The 14444-nt window shown below is 41.1% G+C and overlaps 1 protein-coding gene across 1 annotated transcript; it reads left to right on the plus strand.

Moving 5' to 3' along the window:
- The first annotated feature begins 66 nt into the window (after nt 1-66).
- On the plus strand, nt 67-13628 carry exosc10 (exosome component 10). The gene is made up of 25 exons (XM_088617179.1): nt 67-362; nt 851-987; nt 1364-1487; nt 2060-2164; nt 2446-2611; nt 2744-2852; nt 3380-3455; nt 3542-3652; nt 4265-4408; nt 5177-5367; nt 5502-5658; nt 5969-6117; nt 6585-6635; nt 7250-7361; nt 7818-7868; nt 8084-8159; nt 8239-8336; nt 9620-9715; nt 9825-9899; nt 10269-10374; nt 11104-11177; nt 11668-11851; nt 12555-12619; nt 13065-13138; nt 13227-13628. Exons 1-25 carry the CDS (start codon nt 237-239, stop codon nt 13255-13257), a joined length of 2688 nt encoding a protein of 895 aa, XP_088473305.1. The 5' UTR covers nt 67-236; the 3' UTR covers nt 13258-13628.
- The last annotated feature ends 816 nt before the right edge of the window (nt 13629-14444 follow it).

A 14444-nucleotide genomic window follows, 5' to 3' on the forward strand; every position in this document is an offset into this window, starting at 1 on the left:
TGTTGTGTATCGAATCTGCTGGTGTCGAATCGTTGTCTCGTTTTACTCAAAAAGAGTGCTGCTCTAAAGCACTTTGAAATGAAAGCTTTATATAAATACAAGGGATTATTATTGTTATCATACTTTGATTAGGTACTGTTGGTCTTATTATTTATTATTTTCTTCGGCCATGCCGCCCGCTTCCTCCCCCTCCCCTAAGAGGAGTCCACGTCTCGCGTGACTTTAACATTTTCAAGATGGCAGCGTCCACGAGCAGGAGTGGCAGAGGCAAGGGAAATAATATTTCTCCGACAAACGAAGAGGCAGAGGGCGAAAAACCAGAACTTTTGCCCGGCTTTAAGGATGCCGATTCATTTGTGAAGGTTTGTGGACGAATTATTGGTGAATACCCCCGGTCATTCTCGTATAAAGGCCTGTGGGTGAATAAGGGTTCACGAGTGGCGTGTTTACCAGCTCAGCTGTAAACGGTGTAATTAATAAAAAAAGACGGTGTGATTAAGGTGCAGAGTAGTCACGCTTTATAAGGCTCTATGAGTGATGGCTACCGTTTTTTAAGTATTATACCACAAGGTGCAGATTTTTATCTCCGTGCGTTCCCCCTAAAAATGCAACGAGCTTTGCTGTTAACGTGGAAATGTCTGGTTTTACCTTTCCCGACGTTTTAAGAAGTACCATTAAAAAAGTGTGCAAAATCCACAGTGTGATATGCTCGATAAGAAGCACTGCCGTTGTGGAGTATAAACCTTAAATTGTACGAGCATACGCATCTGTATCGTGTTTCGGTTGTTTAGTTTCAATTGGTTTTTGACTGGCTGCTCTTGACAAGTGGCTCTTTGAATCTGTTTTGCAGCACGGCTTGGGAACTGTAGTAGCGGCCACGAAAGCTTCTGCAAATCTGCCGCAGGCTGGGGACGAATTCGACTTCTACCGGAGCTTTCCCGGATTCCAGGAGTTCTGCGAAACGCAGGGAGAAAGACTTTTGCAATGGTAGGCAGTTATAGTAAATGTGATTCAGTATGTAACATAAAAAGCATTGAATGGATGCTGGTGAAATTAATAACTGTATCGTTTAGATCCTGTGTAAAAGCGACTTCATGCGTGTACAGTCCTAGGAGTTCTTTCTAGCTACGTCAGTAGCTGATCTGGTAGTAGTGAAGTGCTGTTTAGATCAGTCAGATTTTTACTAGTTTGTCTGAAGCTCTCTCTGTGTTATTAGTTTTATTTGCATTATCAGCTTATGCATGCATGCATATAATTGTGTACATGAATTCATACATGAAAATATACAGAGACATTGTAAATCTCTGAAGTGTTTCTAGTGTCTTTAAGATTGCTTGTGACGATGTAATGGATGTATTTGCAGTATGAGTCAACTGATGCAGTACCATGGCTGCAAATCTCACATGAGAGATCGCAACAAAGTGACTGGCCTGGAGGAGAGATTCGACTTGCTGGTTGACTCCAATGATGTCATACTGGAGAGAGTGGTACAGTATAATCTTTGTCCTGGACAGCCTTTTCAATGTAAAACCAGGTCCAGAATGGTAGAAGGCTTAGGGCTCTGGTGTGCCCAAAAGGTCATGGGTCTCACTCCTTTGAACGAGAGTCCAAACTTTAAAACTGAGAACCGTTTACAAAAACAGTAATCGTTTTGGATAAAAAGCAACTATCAGATTAATCAAAGCAGCTCGAAGGGCAGAGATAGTTTTAAAAGCTGTAACACTGTTGCACTGACTTTTTGGTTGCTAAGATTTTGTCCGTCATTGTGTTATGTTGGGAGTGTGCTGTAAAATGGGACAATAAAGGCTGAATTGGTAAAAAAGCCGTTCAAGAGCAGTATAAAGCACACAAAAACAAATTGGCACCCTTCACCAACCAGGTTTGTTAAACCAGCATTTTGGTTACTAAACTATAACTTGTATTGCAAATCTTGAGGAGCCCTGCTTAAAGCTGATTCTGAGTTGATGTATAATTTTTTTAATGCTTATTCTTCTCAAACCCTTGATATATCTAACTTGTCATGATTGGCTTTAAATTATATCTGTTGTTGTTTTTGCAGGGAATACTACTGGATGAGGCTTCAGGAGTGAACAGGAACCAGCAGCCCATCTTACCAGCTGGTATTCAGCCTCCAAAGACCATCGTATCTAGCTGGAACCGCAAGGTAAGACCGCTCATGGCTAACCATGAACTCACGAAGCCAATTCACAGGCTTCAGGTGTTGGATAAATCGGAACTTCTATCAATCTGTAAATTCCATACTCCTGGCTTCCCACAGTAGACCCCTTCCATCTCCGTGTTGGAAAGCCATTGTAGGGTTCGGAATTCCCAATTCACAGTCTGTCTGGCTTTAGGAAAGTGGATGTCTCGTGCTTACCTGTGTTTTTTCATAACTTGCTCTGTTTAATAGCATCCAGCAAAAGTCCCTTGTCTCTTGATTCCTAGAGCAGGGATTCCAGCAAGGCGGCCAAGTCTGAGACATTTCGCCTTCTGCACGCAAAAAACATTCAGCGTCCTCAGCTGAAGTTTCGGGAGAAGGTCGACAATTCTAACACACCCTTCGTCCCCAAGATCTTCGTCAAACCCAACGCGCTGAAATCCCTTCCAACGTGTAAGTTGGTCCCAAGCGTCTTTGACCTTGCAAATGTCATCTGGAAAAGGAATTTGTATGAGGCAATGCAGGTATGATGATCGGTCTTTGACATTGTAGGTCTGATTCTTTTTACTCGTTTGTCTTTTTAAGATTTTACAGACCAAAAAATCCGCAAGGAGAGGCCTGAAGATCTGGATGTGCCTCCAGCACTGGCAGATTTTATCCACCAGCAGAGAACACAGCAGCATCTAGATGACATGTGAGAGAGCCAGTGGTTATTGGATATATATACCATTGTAAAATAAAACAAGTGTACCGTGGAGTGGACTTTATCGTGTCTTGTATTGCTTTAAGGCATTTGCCTAAAACTAACCAGTTAAGTCTAAGAGGAGTTGATTGTAATGCTCTTATTTGTAACCTTTATGTTGTATTGCTTGGAATCTGCCACACAACTTATATACTTTCTTGAAATCAAAATGTTTTCTTCTAAAAGCCTGGGTAAATGTTTAATTACCCTTCTTTCACTATGGTAGAGGGTAGCACCTCACTACTAGCCTTGATTGAAGGATGGGAGTCCTCATCAGTCTGTATCTGCAGTAATTGTTTGCACTGGGGTGCAATTTATTGTTTCACTGGTGAAGTTCTGAAGAACATGCAGAATAGTATTCGTTCACTGACTTTCTATTCTTTTTAGCAAGGCATTTGTAGGTCTTTTATAATTGAAATGCATGTCCCTAAGATTTGAATGTGAAGTCAGATCTCTGAGACTTATCTTTCTATCTGCAGGTTTGCTCACCCATATCAGTATGAGCTGGACCATTTTACTGTGCCAGAGAATTTGCTTTCCAAGCCAGAACCCCAAGTAGGTGTTGTAGACTGCCTTATGTATCTTTTATTGTAATGCAAGGGTTTTGTAGAAACATGTCAGTTCTCATTGCTGTTTTCCAGATGTATAAACCGCTCGCAGAAACAAATTGCCAATTTATCAACTCGATGGAGGACCTGGTTGAACTGAATGAAAAACTGGCCAAGTGCTCTGAGTTTGCAGTGGATCTGGAGGTTTGTTTTAAAGCCAGTTGCCCTTTTCTGTGTTTTGTACCTAGACATATGTAACCTGAGCTCCCTGAACACGGCCCTTCAAAGTTAATTCTGAAGTGCGGATTTTTATTTCAGCACGTTCCCTTCTTTTATATAGCTTGATTGTTCTCAGGCCATCTTATCCATCCATCTGTTCATTTTCTAGACCACTTTACCACAGTACAGGGTTTTGGGGAGAGCTGGAGCCTGACCTTTCAGCTGTGAGCTCAGGACAGGATGCACCCTGGATGGGGCAGCAGTCCATTGCAGGACACACACACACCCCCACCAGGGAAAACCCATGTCAACCTGGGGAGAACATACAATCTCCACACACATAGTCCAACGGGAAATGAACCCAGAGCACCAGCAATGCAAGGCAGGTAACCACGGTGCCACCATGCCACCTGGGGTCATCGTGTGAAGTAATAATAATTTGGCAGCATTAAAATTTAAAACAGCGTTCATGTCTAATGGCTGTTGCTTTTATGTGGTAGGAGAGTCCACTGTACACCCTGCAGATATTATTAAAAGCCTTCCTAAAAAATGAAATTGCTCCATCCATTCCGCCTGATCACGTATTGTTTCCTTCAGCACCATTCCTACAGGAGTTTCCTGGGATTGACCTGTCTGATGCAGATCTCGACCAGAGACGAAGATTTCATTATTGATACATTGGAGTTGCGCAGTGAGATGTACATCCTCAATGAGACCTTCACAGATCCCTCCATCGTTAAGGTGTGTGTAGGAATGCTCCGCCTTTGGCACTACCGTTTAAGTTACAACAGGACTTGGAATTATGGGAATGCTTGGCATAAGCAAGTTTTTTATTGCAGAAGCTAATTGGGGGTACTTTGAGGACTGACTTGAGGAACAGTTTTTTCCCTGAAGGGGTGTGGGGTTCTTGAAAAAACTGCATAACCATGTTGTTGAAGCTGCTTCCTTGATGTCTGTCAAAACTTTGATGAGAGTCTTGGGACTAATGAGCTTTCAACAATTAAATGATGAGCTGAATGGCCACCTCTCATTTCTAACCTCAGGCTACAGTTATAATGTTTCATATGGAAGCTTATTAGTCCCACAGAGGAAGTTTTTTTTTTTTATCGTTTAAACAAACCTTTTTTGCATTATTGCAAGGTAACATTGTTAACGCGTAATGCACTCATAAACAGTAGTGCCTACTGTATTAATATCTAATTGTAATTATATCACACTCAAAATGTGCTAAAGTTAGATACAATACTATCTTGTTTGAATGCAGAGCATATTTTCTCCATGATGCTATTAAGCTTCTGTAGTTTCAGTTGTATAAAACAATATAAAGCTCAGCTAAAGTCTTGTAAAGATATTTACGTAATAGGGATAATATAATTTGGTTGATTTTTTTTTTTTTTAAGGGATTCAATAAGGAAGGAGCCCGTTTGTATTTTTTGTGGTTGGTAGGTGTGTTGAGGCTTGGTTTCTAACATGGTCCTTAAAGTGGTGTCTTTGCTTTGTTTCTTCAAGGTTTTTCATGGCGCTGACTCGGATATTGAGTGGCTACAGAAGGATTTTGGGCTGTATGTTGTGAACATGTTTGACACTCACCAGGCTGCGCGTGTGCTCAACTTAGGCAGGCATTCCCTGGACCACCTGTTAAAGCTGTACTGTGGCGTTGATTCTGACAAACAGTACCAGCTGGCAGACTGGAGAATAAGGTAATTCCAGGTCCTCAGTGTTCTCTTCCCATGCTTTGAAATTGCAGCACTCTGCAGTTTTTTTTCTTTGCAAGACCAGTGAAAAACGGGGTGCTGCAAGCCCGGGTGCCATTAGTGTGCTTCTGTGTTTCCAGACCGCTGCCGGAAGAGATGTTCCAGTACGCCCGTGCAGATACCCATTACCTGCTGTATGTGTATGACCGCCTGTGCAAGGAGCTGTATGAGTGTGGCAACGAGCAGCCGGCCCTCTTGCAGATGGTCTGGCAGAAGAGCAGGGACGTTGCACTCAAGGTAGAGTGCTTACAGTATTCATGAAAGATTCATTTTAGGTCACTCTACACTTTGAAGCAGGGCTAATTTTAATGCCATCTCCCGTTTGCTTAGAAAAAGTAGTTCTGTTTTTCCTTTCGCTGAGAGTTATCTTAATTTTTTCAGCCTTGCGTTTGGTGCTTTCTCGTCCCTCTGACATTGACAGTTTAGCGTTATCCGCGGTTCTTGAAGCGTGCGCAGGTTTATCTTGGTTTGTTTTGTGTGCGTTCTTTGACCCACACCACGCGAAGCTCGGCGCAGCGTGTAACAGGCCTTACTTGACCCGCTACAGAAATACACCAAGCCCATCTTCACGGAGGAGTCGTATCTGGAGCTGTACAGGAAGCAGAAGCGGATGTTCAATGTGCAGCAGCTGGCAGCCTTGCGCCTCTTGTACGCCTGGAGGGACAAGCTGGCCCGACAAGAAGACGAGAGCACGGGGTACAGGAGCGCTTTTTTCCACAGGCGATGAAGGGCACCGCCCTGTGCTCCTGGCATCAGCGTGTGCCAGGGCCACTGCCTGTCCACATGGCAAGCCTTCAGGGCATCCATCCTCTGCTTTTTCTTTATTAGGATTTTAAACCAGATTTGTCTCGGTTGATGAATCTGTTGGTGGTTGAGAACCTGTTGGTGACGTTGCTGGCTGCGTGCAAAAGCATAATGGAGTCGGCTGAATTGTTTTAGTCATGTGCTTTGCAGTAATGCACTGGGATGAAATTAATATTATTTTTTTAATCCTTTGAGCACGTTTTGTTCTTTGATCGTGTTAGCAGAAAAAAAGGTGCTGCTCCAGCCGTACGAATGTTCATTAGTTTTAGAACCTGTTTTGTTTCAGCACCTTCAGATCAAGCCTGCAAACACATCACATAATACGTTTCTGTCTTTCTGTCCCATCTTCTGTGTCCCAGGTATGTCTTGCCTAACCATATGCTGATTAAAGTTTCAGAAGAGCTGCCAAGGTAAGTCTGATCAGATCTTCTCTGTTTGTCGTTTTCCACCATTATATTATTATTAATTTGATTCCAGGAAACGATAAAGCACAGTTCAGTAGCCCACTTCTAATACTCTCAACAAAATAAAAAAAGTGGTGCAGGGGGGCTCAGAAGAATGATTTTGTGAAACCAAGAATAAAGCTAGATTGCACATTAAAGGCTTCAGTCGAAAGCTGGGTCTAAACAGATTTTGAAAGAGTTTAAGTCTTGCTGCCCTGCTACATGAGACGTTTCCACAGTCACAGTGCTGTGCATGAGAAGACTGCATGGAAGCCAAAAGTGCAGATCCTGGAGCTTGATTTTTGCTCACGTAATAAGTATGTAAAATTAATCTGGAGACAGACCATTTCATGCTTTATGTGAACAGAACAAATTCTGAAAGGCCTTAAATAAAAACAAAAATGATTTGTAGGTGAATTGAAAAAATCTAGCCTGTTCAGGCAGTCAGAATCCCCTCCTGTCAAGGGGGGGAAGTGTCTCAGATGTGTGATTAGTGATCTTGTTCTAAGTGAGTATTTGCGATGGAAGCACAGGCGTCGTGTTGGCATCGGGGTGTTTACTGGCCTCGCTTTGTTTCCCAGAGAACCCCAGGGCATCATTGCCTGCTGCAACCCGGTGCCGCCTCTGGTTCGCCAGCAGGTGAATGAGCTGCACCTCCTGGTGCAGCAGGCCCGGGACACACCCCTGCTCAAGGTAAGAACCTGCCCCCTACACAAGCACACTGCCCGTGTCGGACATCAGCTCGTACGGGACCTCGTGGTCTCATGTTTCCATAGTTTACCGTGCCGATAAGAGAAATCCAAATCGTCAGCATCATGTGTGTTCGCTCTGTTGTCTTGGTGTGCACTTTCCTCATTTTTGTACAGAACAATGTACTTGGCTATTAAAACTTTCAATTATCATCAAGGCTTGTTTTTAAACGTCGGCCAGCCTGACCGTTTAATAGACCCGTGTAATGACTAAAATGCTTTGAAAGACGTGCCGTCTGCAAAATTTATTCTCGGCGTAGCCTATGAAGTTTTTTTTTGGGTAGTTGTTCTTTCTGTGCTTTGTCATGCCGTAGTTTATTTAATATGCTTATATGTACATATATGTACATGTGTATATATATTTATATGTACGTTTAAAAATGTTTTTCCCCCCCTTCAGACAGAACCTGTGACTTCAGAAAAGAAAAAAGGATTTACTCTCAAAAGAAAGGTCTGTTGAGTTTTTCTTCTGATTGTGGTAAGATTTATGGGTGGTGAAAATTCAGACTGAACTGTCATTGTTATGCGATAATTGGATAATTCTCCAATTTAGCATCTAAAATATGTAATTGTATAAGCCTGCGTTAATATGGAGCAAAATGATTTAATGTTCCTTTTTGTCCTCATCTGACGTTTGGGTTTCTTGTTCTTTCATGTGCTGAACAGTCCAAGAACGTGTTGTTTGGCCCTCATGACGATTCTCATGTCTCTGAGGATGACTTCCCAGATTTCACCTCCCATGGTAAGACACTTTCTCACTCCGCTGGGTTTCAGAGCTCATGAGCGGTTCTGCCCATCTCAGTCCTGTTTGTCTTCTACAGGAGCTCCAGTGAAGCAAGGGGCGCTGTTCTCTGAGGAGACGGGAGCTTCTGACGATTGGAGCTCTCTGCTTGCTTCCGCCAAGATCACCATCTTTGAAGTAAGGCCCTTTAAATGAAAAGTGTGCTGTGGGCGATGTTGTGGAAAATATTTCATCAGAAGAGCAGGAGTGTGGTTTCAATTTTAATCGAGCCCAATAAGTACAGCAACTTGGCACCCTGCGCTGCAAGGATTGACCAACTCTTATATGCGGTGGTTCTGTGGCTAAGGATCTGCGCCTGTGGCTGGAAGGTTGCCGGTTCGTATCCCGCAACCGGCAGAGGAATCCTACTCCATTGGGCCCTTAACCCCATCTGCTCCAGGGGCACAGTATAAATGGCTGACCCTGCGCTCTGGCGCCAGGCTTCTCTCTCCCCACCTTTGTCTCTCATGGAGAGCAAGCTGGGGTATGCGAAAAGACAAATTCCTAATACAAGAAACTGTATATGGCCAATCAAGTGATCTTATCTTATCTCTCTTATACAGTACAGGCTTAGAAAGAAGTTTGTTCAATTCAATTTCAATTCAAGGTGCTTTATTAGCATCACCAGTACAATCAGTGTTGCCAAAGCAAATAGAAATAATAAAATTAACACAAAATAAAAGTAAAATAAAATCTACAGATATATTCCAGACATTTACAACAAAGACGTATCATAAAATATTTACATATACTGTAAACATATTGAGCATTATTGGGAGACAGACACTGTTCCTCAGGCTGTGACAGGAGATCACACACTGGGCTGCCAGCTCAACTGAGTTTCTCACATTGAGTGCTATTGTCCTATTCAATATGTAATTACGTCTTTTTACGATGTTTGTGTTGGTCTTGTCCTTTGATATGTAACAGAAGTTTCGCACTTTGAGTGTCCTGTTCTTTGAAATGAGATTCAAGTCTTAACACCTTATAGAAGGAAATGACTTGCTGCAGTAGTTAAAAGGGGCTTTATTCTGTCTTAACATGCCTTTTGGTAAAGGAACAATGAATAGATCCCAGCAATCACTCTGATACCTTCCATAATGTGGTTAAATAGTAACTTTTAGTGCTGGGTATTTGTAATATATAAAATATACAACAAATATATTAAATTTATATATGTGTGTATATATAATATACAGCAGTTGCAGATTTTTTCATTCTTTCATTATGGGTCATGATTGTAAAAACCTTTCAATTGCAAAATTATTTCATAAGTGCTGTATCCTCAACAAAACTTTTTGGGGTATTTGAGGTATATTACTCTTTTATCTTTTCACCAGCATCTGATAAGACAAGCAAACAGATATTCAAATACAAATTCCATTGATCCTCTAAAATAGGTTGAAAATTTTTCCTTCCAGCACTCTGGCACAGACCCGGAGAAGAGTGGTTATCTCACCGTCGCTCAGCAGAAGGCTCACAGTATACTGGCGTCGTTTGAAAATCCCTTCAGAATGGTAACTTGCTGTAGTGTTTTTTTTTTTAAACTAGTTACTTGAACTGTCGCTTTTATACAAGTTATATTTGTTTCTTCTTTTCATCAATTCTTTCTTTTTCCTGCTCCAGTACTTGCCTTCTAAGGATAATAACATCCACCTCTCGGAAAACGCCAAGTACGACCCTTCATCAAAAGTGTATGAGGTATGTGGAAGTGGCAGTGTAGTGCTGTAGTCAGGTGACGATGCATTTTTGTCCAGAGCCCCAGAAATCTTAAGTATGAAAGGCAAGTAATTGGCATTTTTTAATGACTGTCTGCATATGTTAGTGTAAGTCTGCGTTTTTATCAGTTTACGTATGTGTTGGCCTACCTGTGCTCAGAGCTATAAACTGTGGCTTAAACTATATTTTATATGATTTTCTCATGCTTCTAAAGTAATATGATGCCAGCAGAGTTTTTTTTTTCTTAAAACGGTTTTTGCATTGCAAAATATTGTATGTCCCCCCCCCTCCCCCCTTCTGGTACTGGATTATAAAACATTGTTTTCTTCTGTCCTGGTTTGTGTGCGTTAGATCAGTAACAGGTGGAAGCTCTTAAGCCAGGAGCAGCAGAAGAAGGATGCAGAGGCAAAAGAAGAGGCAAGGAAGAAGGCCCGAGAAGCAGCCCAGAAAGCTGCAGGTACACACCCAGCATGAGGGAGGAAAGCCCTGCTGTCCTCTGTGTATTGTTAATCATGACGAGGTTAATGTTCTCCTGTTACACACAGCTCACTGAGCCAATAGATCCCTTGTGTAGAAGTGCCCAAAAGGCCTTCTAATCTGTGCTCTGCAGCATTGAAGCCTTGTGTATCGATCTCGGCAGGCTATGCCTAATCTGTACTGAGGTGGGAAGACTTTAAAAGATCGGCCAGGTTGCTGCTGTGACTTGGTCATTAAATGTAGGAGTTTTAGCTCTGCTATCCCCGTTAAATTTAATTGAGGGCTGCCCCACCTCTCTCAAGTCGGGGTACTGCTTCAGTGATAAATTTCGTGCGTCCCTTCCTTTGTGAGCTTTTTGATTGCAAAGCACTGCATAGATGCAAGAAATTAGTTATATGTATTTAATAAAATATCTGGGATCAGGACAAATGTCTTATTGACTTGGAGCTCCTTTCAGATGGTCGTCTTCATGTAAGAGACCATATTAGCCTTGAAGGGACTTTACCTAGTGCTAAAATTTAATTTTCTAGTATGCTCATTTCAATTCACGACTACACACTATAAAGTTGTATAGATTAAAACTGATCTAAATGGCAAAGCCAGGTCAAAAAATATTATGCAGTAGGACTGTTTGCCGTCCCCTTGACTAAACCCTTCTGTTTATGTCTCATTGGCCACTTCACATTCTGAATTCTGTTCTGCTTTTCAGAAGAGAGGAAGAAAGCACAGAAAAATTACAAAGAATCTCTTCAAAATGTTGTGACTGTTCGTCAGCAAGCGGTGGTGAGTGGTAATTTTTATCTTCTTGAAATCCAGAAGCATTTTATGCCTGCAAGCTTGATAAACTGAAGAGTGTAAAGGTGTGACTTTTTAGATGTGAGACTTCTTAGTTGCTACCACTTCTTACTGTCCTTGAAAGAATCGTAAAAAGTGGTCAACAGCACAGCTTTTCATGTTTTTCCTCCTGCAGCCAAGAATCCCTCTAAAACCTCTTCGGTCTACTTCCAGTAAACCATCAGGAACAATAACATTAAATCACCCTGAGGCGATCATTGTAATTGTTTCTGCAAGTCTTAATAAGCTGGTAATCTTGGATTTGAGGGTAATTGTCTCTTGAGACATTTCTCCGCTGTCCAGAACTACGGAGACCATCCGTGCTAGAGTATTACATCAAATTGAATCAAAATCTCAAATATATATTTATATATAAATCCTGATGTATAAAAAAGCAGTTGAATACAAGGAAGCTCAGCTCCTCTTTTCTTGTCCTCAGCTGGCAGCGGCTGAGCAGGAAGGGAAGAAACGTCAGCCGAATCCCAGCGAGTCCGGTGCGGAGATTCCCAAACCCGAGAGGAAGCGGCCCAAAGCCACTGAGCAGCCGGCGCAGCAGGGCCCTCCTGTACCGGCCAACTTCAAGCCCTTCGACTACAGCAAGTCGGATTTCAAAGTCTTTGCCGGTATGGCTCTTTCAGTGTATGTTTGAAGTCGCACATGAACCATTCGATCCTAATTTATACTGGAGCGGTCTGTCTTTTTTTAGTCCTCACCTTTAAAAAAAATGGTGTCAACAGACATATTCATGGTTGTCATGAACGATTAGTTTTTAGTTTCTAATGGACATCAAAAATGTAATTGTACCAGTCATCCATGAAGGTATTGAATGCTGTGCGTTGGACGTGTAAGTTGTAAAGGAGGAAACAAAAACGTTTTCACCAGTATCCACATATCGGTAATACTGTTTTTACTAATTGACTTGTAAAATAAATCATTTAAGCGTGTGTGCTTCCTGCATCCCAACATCAAGCTTCAAAACAAGGTGATCAGAATCACTTATAACTCCCAAGACGTGGGAGAACATAACAGAATTTATCATGCCTTTGATGTTAGTGTAGTTGGCAGCTCTCAATGACACCTCTTGTGAGGATGAGATTTAATATTTGCCTCCTTTTCGTTGGGCTGTTCCTAATGGATTTTTGGAATTCTGTGCAGTATGGATAGATACTCTGATTTTGCTTGCAGGAAATGCTTGTGGTGGGCAGTATCGATGTTAACCCAGAGCTGTGCCAGACGCGTTTTAGAATGTGAGCTTATGTGTTCCCCACTGTTTCTCTACATTTTATGAGGTGCTGATGAGATTTGCATGTACTCTGGTTGTTTCAGGAGGTAAATCCAAGGAAAGCACACAGTTTGATCCGAACAAGCAAGCTCAGGAGCCCAAACGAAAGGTAAAACATTTCTTTATCGTGTTCTGTGTTCAGTATAATTGCATTTGCTTTATAGGTCAGTAGAAGCCTTTACAGTTTACTGTTTCTATTTTGGTTTCTGAAAATGCCTTTGATAGGTTCCAGCTAGATGCACAATTCATTTCAATTTATTTTCACCTTTAAATTTGTCAATTTCTCGAGAATTGTATTTTAAGAGAATCTCACAACTGTACAGTATCCTGGATGGGAATTTCAAATCAGAAGGCATTAACCTTTAAACACATTTCACCAGAGACACAAGGAAAAAATTACATGGTGAAGGAACAGAGGAAAAGAAGTCTTTATTGTGCCTCTTGTCTTTAGGTTGAAGGCACTAGGATTCACATTTTGTTGCTGTGTGTAATTCTGCTTTAGAGGAGGTGGTCTCCAAAGGGTAATAATTGTATCACGCTGAAACCTGTTTCAGAAAAACCCCAAAGGGCACAGGATGAATTCTGCAGGGAACAAAAGCATGTCTTACCTGGCGGGCAAGTCGGAGAGGTAACGATGGACTCCGAAAAAACCTTTTTGTGGTAATCTTTCATCTAATTGTGCTCTTATAACGTGTTCATTTTTTTTTTCTTCACAGAGGATTTAGGCACAATTGGCCTAAGAGATAAGACAACGAAGACCATATTGTACTGGAAGTAACAGGCCTTGGATGTTGGTCTGTGGCTTTGATTATTCCGGACAGTTTCTTGGATACTGATATTCGTATAGTTATAGTAAAAAAAGCTTCTTGGGGGAGCTGTAAGCTTTTTCATATTTATACATTTTGAATTTGTACATGACTTGGTTTTAAACTGACCATTACTTACCGGTTGACCAACAGCCAATTGCGTCCGTCTCTGGTTATGGATATGTCTAACTGTTCAAAAGAGAGGTGGTCTCTTCTGGTTGTTCTGGTGTTCATGACATGTTTTTGGTAAGGAATGAGTCCCGTTACTTCACTGTTTTCACAGATGTTTTTAAAATAAATTTGACAACGGGATCCCCAGTGGTTTATTGTGTCTTTGTTAGGAACATTGACCCTTCTTCTGTTAGGCTTAGTGTGCTCAAAAATTAAAGTCATGGGAATGTTGTAATATTTTGATTTTTTGCTGCAAATTTTCACAGGTCACAGATTTTTTTTTCATTTTTCATTTTGTTTTCAAAGTTTTTCCCTTGGTTATAGGAAGTGGGTACCTTGAAATTTACTCTTCTCTGTGGTTCCAAGTTGGTTTCAAGGTGGTATTTTAGAAATAAAGTGCACTTAGTAGAGCATATTAATTTACAAGTTTTAATCAATTTATTGTAAGTTTCACAACTGCACAAGGCTTGGATAGATCTACTGCAACACCAACAACTTGAATAAAAGTCCAACCTCATTTCTGCTTTACAAAAAAATGTTTTGTCTCTCTTATTACTCTTGAAGCCGCAGTAGAAGAAAATACAAACATTAATTCAATCGGCTTCAATGTTCCAGAAGTGTGATTGTTTAGACACAGAAAGCAAAATACCTGTATACAAACCTTAATTTTATGGCCATGATTTAAATCACAACACAAACATAACCATTTATAATGTGGAGTTTTGCTACATGTTACAGATGGGTTCCTGAATTAAACAACAATCAGCAATTATGATGAAACTAATAATAGGAATAAGCATGTTTTAGAGTTTATTATGAGGGTAGAATTGCATTACATTTTAAACTCATGTGGGAGCAAAAGATATGACTAGTAAAAAGCTAATGGTAAATCAAAGGGTTTTTAAACCAGTGTAAGTCATTGATGAAACCTCATTTAAAATATTGTGTTCAGTTTTG

This window comes from Lepisosteus platostomus, chromosome 23 (genome assembly GCF_059453375.1).
Source record: "Lepisosteus platostomus isolate fLepPlt1 chromosome 23, fLepPlt1.hap1, whole genome shotgun sequence".
In the NCBI taxonomy this organism is placed as follows: domain Eukaryota; kingdom Metazoa; phylum Chordata; class Actinopteri; order Semionotiformes; family Lepisosteidae; genus Lepisosteus; species Lepisosteus platostomus.

Bases quoted from the DNA above. Each gene is read 5' to 3' on its own strand.
- exosc10 (XM_088617179.1), top strand. From the start codon at position 237: ATGGCAGCGTCCACGAGCAGGAGTGGCAGAGGCAAGGGAAATAATATT. The intron at 363-850 runs GTTTGTGGACGA...TCTGTTTTGCAG, and splicing joins ATGCCGATTCATTTGTGAAG to CACGGCTTGGGAACTGTAGT. The intron at 9,716-9,824 runs GTAACTTGCTGT...TTCCTGCTCCAG, and splicing joins TTGAAAATCCCTTCAGAATG to TACTTGCCTTCTAAGGATAA.